Below are 7,816 nucleotides of genomic sequence, written 5' to 3' on the forward strand. Positions count from 1 at the left end.
GGGCGCCCACACGGGGGGGGGGGGGAGCCACTCCAGGGGGGCCAGGAGCCAGCCAGGGGGGGCCTGAGGGGTGTCCTGGTGGCCAGGAGCCACCCCAGGGGGGACAGGAGCCACCCCGGGGGGGACAGGAGCCACCCCAGGAGGTCCCATCCCAAATCCCGGTGGATGGGACGTTCCCGGGGACGGCCGTGGCACCAGAGGGATCCTGACCTGGGTCGTGACCCCAGTCCCGGGGCACGGCAGTGATCCCAGGGAATCCTGACCCCAATCTCGGGGGTCCTGACCCCAATCCCAGGGATCCTGACCCCCGTCCTGACCCCACGGAAGCGATCCCGGGGGTCCCGACCCCAATCCCAACCCACGGAAGTGCTCCCCGGGGTCCCATCCCAGCGTTCCCGGGGATGGCGCTGCCACCGTCCCGAGCCTCCTCCTGGTACTTGGGGACATTCCCGGGGTGGCACTGGAGGGGTCCCCGTCCTCATCCCGGCATTCCCGGGGGTCCCAGCCCCACATCCCGGCGGACGGGGACATTCCTTCGGAAGCATTCCCAGTGTCGCCGGTGTCCCCTGGAGCAGGGATGGGGACAGGGATGGGGACAGGGATGGGGGGTTTCCCCGGCTCTTCCCGTCCCAATTCCCGCCTTCCATGGCCGCGGGAAGGGGACACGTGGCCCTCCCTGGTGGCTTTTCCCAGCCTCGGTCCCAGGGGTGGCCCTGTCCCCTCTGTCCCCTCCCTTGGGCACTGTGTCCCCCCCTGGAATTCCCGCATTTCGTGTCCGGTGTCCCCTCCGGAGCCCTCCCCCGGTGTCCCTTTGTCCCCTCCCTTGGTGTGTCCCCTGTCCCCCTCCCCGGTGACCCCAGCTCTGCCCCCGCAGGCTGCAGGACTTGGAGCGGGATGAGGAGAATCTGGGAGAGAAGGTGAGTGCCGGGGTGTCCCCGGTGTCACCACTGTCACCTGGGGGGTCCCAGCGTCCCCGACCCCTTTGTTCCGGGAGGAATTTGGGCTCTGGAGCCCCCCCGGGCCCCCCAAATTCCCTGGAAAAGGAGGGAATGGGGGCAGTGCCGGGATTGGGAGGGACTGGGAGCCGCCCCACGCTGTCCGCTCTGTCCCCGTGTCCCCACGCTGTCCCCTCTGTCCCCATGGGAACCGTCCCCTCCCTGCCCCACGTTGTACCCATGGGAAACTCTGCTGTGCCCTGCAATGTCCCCACCCTGTCCCGGTGTCCCCTCCATCCCCCGTGTCCCCACCCTGTCCCTGCGGTCCCCACGATGTCCCCGTGTCCCCCACGCTGTCCCTGCTGTCCCCACGCTGTCCCCTCCCTGTCCCCACGCTGTCCCCACACTCTCCCTGCTGTCCCCATGTCCCCATCACTGTCCCCATCACTATCCCCACGCTGTCCCCACGCTGTCCCCACACTGTCCTTGCTGTCCCCACGCTGTCCTCTGTCCCCACGCTGTCCCCTCACTGTCCCCTCCCTGTCCCCTCCCTGTCCCCATGTCCCCACACCGTCCCCACACTGTCCCCATGTCCCCAAGCTGTCCGCACGCTGTCCCCATGTCCCCTCACTGTCCCCTTCCTGTCCCCATGCTGTTCCCACACTCTCCCTGCTGCCCCACCCCTCCCTGTCCCCACGCTGTCCCCACACTCTCCCTGCTGTCCCCATGTCCCCATCACTGTCCCCATCACTATCCCCACACTGTCCCCACGCTGTCCCCACACTCTCCTCGCTGTCCCCTCGCTGTCCCCTCGCTGTCCCCTCCCTGTCCCCTCCCTGTCCCCATGTCCCCACACTGTCCCCACACTGTCCCCACACCGTCCCCACACTGTCCCCGTGTCCCCAAGCTGTCCGCACGCTGTCCCCATGTCCCCTCACTGTCCCCTTCCTGTCCCCATGCTGTTCCCACACTCTCCCTGCTGTCCCCATGTCCCCACGCTGTCCCCTCCCTGTCCCCACGCTGTCCCCTGTCCCCTGACTGTCCCTATGCTGTCCCCTGTCCCCATCACTGTCCCCACGCTGTCCCCACACTGTCCCTGCTGTACCCTCACTGTCCCCACGCTGTCCCCTCACTGTCCCTGCTGTTCCCATGTCCCCTCCCTGTCCCCTCACTGTCCCCTCCCTGTCCCCACACTGTCCCTGCTCTCCCCACACTTTCCCTGCTGTCCCCACACTGTCCCTGCTGTCCCCCGTCCCATCCCTGCCCCCTCCCACTGTCCCCTCCCTGTCCCCACACTGTCCCTGCTCTCCCCACACTTTCCCTGCTGTCCCCACACTGTCCCTGCTGTCCCCTGTCCCCTCCCTGTCCCCTCCCTGTCCCCACACTGTCCCTGCTCTCCCCACACTGTCCCCTCCCTGTCCCCACACTGTCCCTGCTGTCCCCACACTGTCCCTGCTGTCCCTGTCCCCTCCCTGTCCCCAGGAGAGCGTGCAGGAGAAGCTGAGCCTGATCCATGGCTTCCTGCAGGCCGAGGTGCAGCTGCAGCTCAGCGAGCTCGAGGCCAAGCTGCGCTGCGAGGAGCTCTCCGAGGTGAGAAAACCCCGGGAAAACCCCGGGATTCGGGAGAAAACCCCGGGAAAACTCCGGCATTTGGGACTGGATACCAGGAAAGCCCCGGGAGTCGGGATTGGATACCGGGAAAACTACGGGGTTTGGGATCAGACCCTGGGAAAACCCCAGGATTTGGGATAAAACACTGGGATTCAGGATTGGATACCAGGAAAACCACGGGATTTGGGATTGGAACCCATTTTCCCTTTGGGATTTGGGGCCCGAACCTGGAAAAACCCCGGGATTTGGGATAAAACACTGGGATTCGGGATTGGAACCCGATTTCCCTTTGGGATTTGGGATCAGACTCTGGGAAAACCCCAGGATTTGGGATAAAACACTGGGATTCAGGATTGGATACCAGGAAAACCACGGGATTTGGGATTGGAACCCATTTTCCCTTTGGGATTTGGGGCCCGAACCTGGAAAAACCCCGGGATTTGGGATAAAACACTGGGATTTGGGATTGGAACCCGATTTCCCTTTGGGATTTGGGATCAGACTCTGGGAAAACCCCAGGATTTGGGATAAAACACTGGGATTCAGGATTGGATACCAGGAAAACCACGGGATTTGGGATTGGAACCCAATTTCCCTTTGGGATTTGGGGCCCGAACCTGGAAAAACCCCGGGATTTGGGATAAAACACTGGGATTCGGGATTGGAACCCGATTTCCCTTTGGGATTTGGGATCAGACTCTGGGAAAACCCCAGGATTTGGGATAAAACACTGGGATTCAGGATTGGATACCAGGAAAACCACGGGATTTGGGATTGGAACCCAATTTCCCTTTGGGATTTGTGGTCAGACCCTGGGAAAACCCCAGAATTCGGGATTGAAACCCAATTTCCCTTTGGGATTTGTGGTCAGACCCTGGGAAAACCCCGGGATTGAAATCCAATTTGCCATCGGATCCTGGGAAAACCCTGGGCTTCAGGACCGGGTAACCGGGAAAACTCCGAACTTCGGGATCAGACCCCGAGCAATTCCCGGGCCTGGGGGTGGGAGCCGGGGCTCAGCTGGCCCGGTGCCGTTGCCAGGAGCGTTACCTGGCCAAGGTGGAGGTGCTGCTGCACCAGGAGCCTCGGGGTGTGACAATTCCCGTTGGGATGGAGAGCTGGGATCCCTTGGGAAGGGCTTTGGGGTCTCCTGGTCTTGGGGTGTGACAATTCCCATTGGGATCGAGGGCTGGGATCCCTTGGGAAGGGGTTTGGGGTCTCCTGGCCTCGGGGTGTGACAATTCCCGTTGGGATGGAGAGCTGGGATCCCTTGGGAAGGGCTTTGGGGTCTCCTGGTCTTGGGGTGTGACAATTCCCATTGGGATCGAGGGCTGGGATCCCTTGGGAAGGGCTTTGGGGTCTCCTGGTCTTGGGGTGTGACAATTCCCATTGGGATCGAGGGCTGGGATCCCTTGGGAAGGGCTTTGGGGTCTCCTGGTCTTGGGGTGTGACAATTCCCATTGGGATCGAGGGCTGGGATCCCTTGGGAAGGGCTTTGGGGTCTCCTGGTCTTGGGGTGTGACAATTCCCATTGGGATCGAGGGCTGGGATCCCTTGGGAAGGGCTTTGGGGTCTCCTGGTCTTGGGGTGTGACAATTCCCATTGGGATCGAGGGCTGGGATCCCTTGGGAAGGGCTTTGGGGTCTCCTGGTCTTGGGGTGTGACAATTCCCATTGGGATCGAGGGCTGGGATCCCTTGGGAAGGGCTTTGGGGTCTCCTGGTCTTGGGGTGTGACAATTCCCATTGGGATCGAGGGCTGGGATCCCTTGGGAAGGGCTTTGGGGTCTCCTGGTCTTGGGGTGTGACAATTCCCATTGGGATCGAGGGCTGGGATCCCTTGGGAAGGGCTTTGGGGTCTCCTGGTCTTGGGGTGTGACAATTCCCATTGGGATCGAGGGCTGGGATCCCTTGGGAAGGGCTTTGGGGTCTCCTGGTCTTGGGGTGTGACAATTCCCATTGGGATCGAGGGCTGGGATCCCTTGGGAAGGGCTTTGGGGTCTCCTGGTCTTGGGGTGTGACAATTCCCATTGGGATCGAGGGCTGGGATCCCTTGGGAAGGGCTTTGGGGTCTCCTGGTCTTGGGGTGTGACAATTCCCATTGGGATCGAGGGCTGGGATCCCTTGGGAAGGGCTTTGGGGTCTCCTGGTCTTGGGGTGTGACAATTCCCATTGGGATCGAGGGCTGGGATCCCTTGGGAAGGGCTTTGGGGTCTCCTGGTCTTGGGGTGTGACAATTCCCATTGGGATCGAGGGCTGGGATCCCTTGGGAAGGGCTTTGGGGTCTCCTGGTCTTGGGGTGTGACAATTCCCATTGGGATCGAGGGCTGGGATCCCCTCGGGAGAGGCTTTCGGGATCCATCGGGCTCTCGGCGCTCTCCCTGCAGAGTCTCCCGCCAGCTCCCGCGTCACCCGGAGCTCCGGCCGGCAGCCGTCCATCCTCAGCCTGCTCTCCAAAGGGTCAGCGGGGAGGGTCACCCTCCTCTCCCTCACCCCCCATCCCAAACCCTTCCCGCTTCCCGTGAACCCCAGCCCGGATCCATCCCGGCCCCGTCCCCGCAGATCCACCAAGCGCAAGTCGGAGGAGGTGAACGGGGAGGCGAAGCCGGAGCTGATGAACGTGGAGAAGGAGGAGGAGGAGCTGGAGGAGAAGGTCGGTGCTGGCATCCCGGACCTCTCCCGGCTCATTTCCGGGGCGAATTCCCAGGATTTTGGTCCGTGGTGACATTCTGGGTGGATTTCCCGGGATTTTGGGATTGGGTTTTCCTGCTGTCTTTCCCATTTTTTTGTCTATTTCTCCAGGACCAAGATGAGAAAAGGATGAAAATGGAAACCAAAGACGGGTGAGGAGGGAGGGGAACGTTCCCGGCCGGAGCCGCGTCCCGGTGCCGGTGCCGGTGCCAGCGGTGACGTCACTGCTCCGTCCTCATCCCAGGATTTATTTCTCCTTCCCAGGTCGGAAATCAAAGAGGAAATCCCTCAGGTTAAAATCACTGCTCCTGCTAAAGTGAGTTCCTCCTCATTCCGGCTTCTTTTTGGCGTTCCCTAATCCCTTAAAACTCCTGGATTTTGGGGTTTTTGGGATGAGTTGATTATTCCAAAGGGCGGATTATCCTGGGGGACAATAAAAAACCCATTTCCGGCCCATTCATCATCCCAAAATCCAACAGCTGGCATTGGTTTGGATGGGAAACCATGGATTTAGCTAAAATCTGGGATAATTTTGGGAACAACTTGGGGAAAAGCTGACTCCCCCTCCCCTGTCCTGCAGACCACCCCCCCAAAATGCATCGACTGCCGGCAGTACCTGGACGACCCCGACCTCAAATTCTTCCAAGGGGATCCCGACGACGCCGTAAGGGATCCAAACCCCCCATTCCCTGGCTCAGGAAAAGCGGGAACAGCCGTTCATCCCAATTTTTGGTCTTCCCCCCCCTCCCAAATTCAGCTGGAGGAGCCGGAGATGCTGACGGACGAGCGCTTGTCCATCTTCGACGCCAACGAGGACGGCTTCGAGAGCTACGAGGACCTTCCCCAGCACAAGGTCACCTCCTTCAGGTGAGCTCCCGGGGCTGGATTCCCTGCGGAATTGCCTCGGGAACGGCGTCCCAACGCCCTCCGTGTGTGTCCCCCCCGCCCCCGGCAGCGTCTACGACAAGAGGGGCCACCTGTGTCCCTTCGACACCGGCCTCATCGAGAGGAACATCGAGCTCTACTTCAGCGGCGTCGTCAAGCCCATCTACGACGACAACCCCTGCCTGGACGGTGAGGGACAACGGGGACGGGGAAAGGCCCGGAATTCCGGCGGTTTCGGGCTGGAGTTGGGAATTCCCAGGCGGGAATTGGCCGTGCTTTTGGTTGGCAGGGGGGGTGAGAGCCAAGAAGTTGGGGCCCATCAACGCCTGGTGGATCACGGGCTTCGACGGCGGGGAGAAGGCGCTGATCGGCTTCAGCACAGGTGAGGGGAGGGGCTTTGGGGGGTTTTTTTGGGGGAATTTTAGGCTTTTTTTGGGTTGGTTTCTGGTTAGATTGGGCTTTTGGGGGGGATTTTTGGGGTTTTTCTCCCTTTCTCCTTTTTTCCCTTTTTTCCTCTTTTTTTTCTGTCTCTTTTCTCTGTTTTTTCCTCTTCCCTCTCTTTTTTCTTTTGCCTTCCTTTCTGTTTTTATCTCCCTCTTTTCTTCTTTTCTTCTCCCCTCTCCTTTTTCCCATTTTCTCCCCCTTTTTCCTCCCCTTTTTCTCCCCCTTTTTTTTCTTTTTCTCTTCTTTTTCTCCCCATTTTTTCCTTTTTCCCCTCTTTTCTCCCCCTTTTTTTTCCTTTTTCTCTTCTTTTTCTCCCCATTTTTTCCTTTTTCCCCTCTTTTCTCCCCATTTTCTCCATTTTCCCCTCCTGTTCCTCCCCTCTTCCTCCCCTCTTCCTTCCTTTTTCTCCCGTTTTTCCTCTTTTTTCCTCTTTTTTCCTCTTTTTTCCTCTTTTTTCCTCTTTTTTCCTCTTTTTTCCTCTTTTTTCCTCTTTTTTCCTCTTTTTTCCTCTTTTTTCCTCTTTTTTCCTCTTTTTTCCTCTTTTTTCCTCTTTTTTCCTCTTTTTTCCTCTTTTTTCCTCTTTTTTCCTCTTTTTTCCTCTTTTTTCCTCTTTTTTCCTCTTTTTTCCTCTTTTTTCCTCTTTTTTCCTCTTTTTTCCTCTTTTTTCCTCTTTTTTCCTCTTTTTTCCTCTTTTTTCCTCTTTTTTCCTCTTTTTTCCTCTTTTTTCCTCTTTTTTCCTCTTTTTTCCTCTTTTTTCCTCTTTTTTCCTCTTTTTTCCTCTTTTTTCCTCTTTTTTCCTCTTTTTTCCTCTTTTTTCCTCTTTTTTCCTCTTTTTTCCTCTTTTTTCCTCTTTTTTCCTCTTTTTTCCTCTTTTTTCCTCTTTTTTCCTCTTTTTTCCTCTTTTTTCCTCTTTTTTCCTCTTTTTTCCTCTTTTTTCCCCCTTTTTCCCCCTTTTCCCCCCTTTTTCCTCCTTTTTCCTCCTTTTTCCTCTTTTTTCCTCCTTTTTCCTCCTTTTTCCTCCTTTTTCCCCTTTTTTCCCCTTTTGTCCCCTTTTGTCCCCTTTTGTCCCCTTTTTTCCCCTTTTTTTCCCTTTTTCCTCTTTTTCCCCCTTTTTTCCCCCTTTTTTCCCTCTTTTTTCCCTCTTTTTTTCCTCTTTTGTCCCTTTTTTCCCTCTTTTGTCCCTCTTTTGTCCCTCTTTTGTCCCTATTTTTCCCTCTTTTTTCCCTCTTTTTTCCCTCTTTTTTCCTCTTTT

At 57.5% G+C, this 7,816-nt stretch overlaps 1 protein-coding gene across 1 annotated transcript in view; it reads left to right on the forward strand.

The window, feature by feature from the left end:
• Positions 1-7,816, forward strand: part of LOC103613762 (DNA (cytosine-5)-methyltransferase 1) — a gene marked incomplete at its 3' end in the record, with an annotated part of 30,045 nt that overhangs the window by 4,681 nt on the left and 17,548 nt on the right. The window contains exons 2-11 of the mRNA XM_017731558.1: positions 903-917; positions 2,463-2,525; positions 4,932-5,004; positions 5,107-5,197; positions 5,347-5,387; positions 5,500-5,551; positions 5,816-5,899; positions 5,993-6,102; positions 6,191-6,309; positions 6,410-6,502. Coding sequence (XP_017587047.1) covers positions 903-917; positions 2,463-2,525; positions 4,932-5,004; positions 5,107-5,197; positions 5,347-5,387; positions 5,500-5,551; positions 5,816-5,899; positions 5,993-6,102; positions 6,191-6,309; positions 6,410-6,502 — 741 coding nt within the window. The remainder of the gene's footprint in view (positions 1-902; positions 918-2,462; positions 2,526-4,931; positions 5,005-5,106; positions 5,198-5,346; positions 5,388-5,499; positions 5,552-5,815; positions 5,900-5,992; positions 6,103-6,190; positions 6,310-6,409; positions 6,503-7,816) is intronic.

Source organism: Corvus brachyrhynchos, unplaced genomic scaffold, assembly GCF_000691975.1.
Source record: "Corvus brachyrhynchos isolate BGI_N302 unplaced genomic scaffold, ASM69197v1 scaffold1994, whole genome shotgun sequence".
In the NCBI taxonomy this organism is placed as follows: Eukaryota; Metazoa; Chordata; class Aves; order Passeriformes; family Corvidae; genus Corvus; species Corvus brachyrhynchos.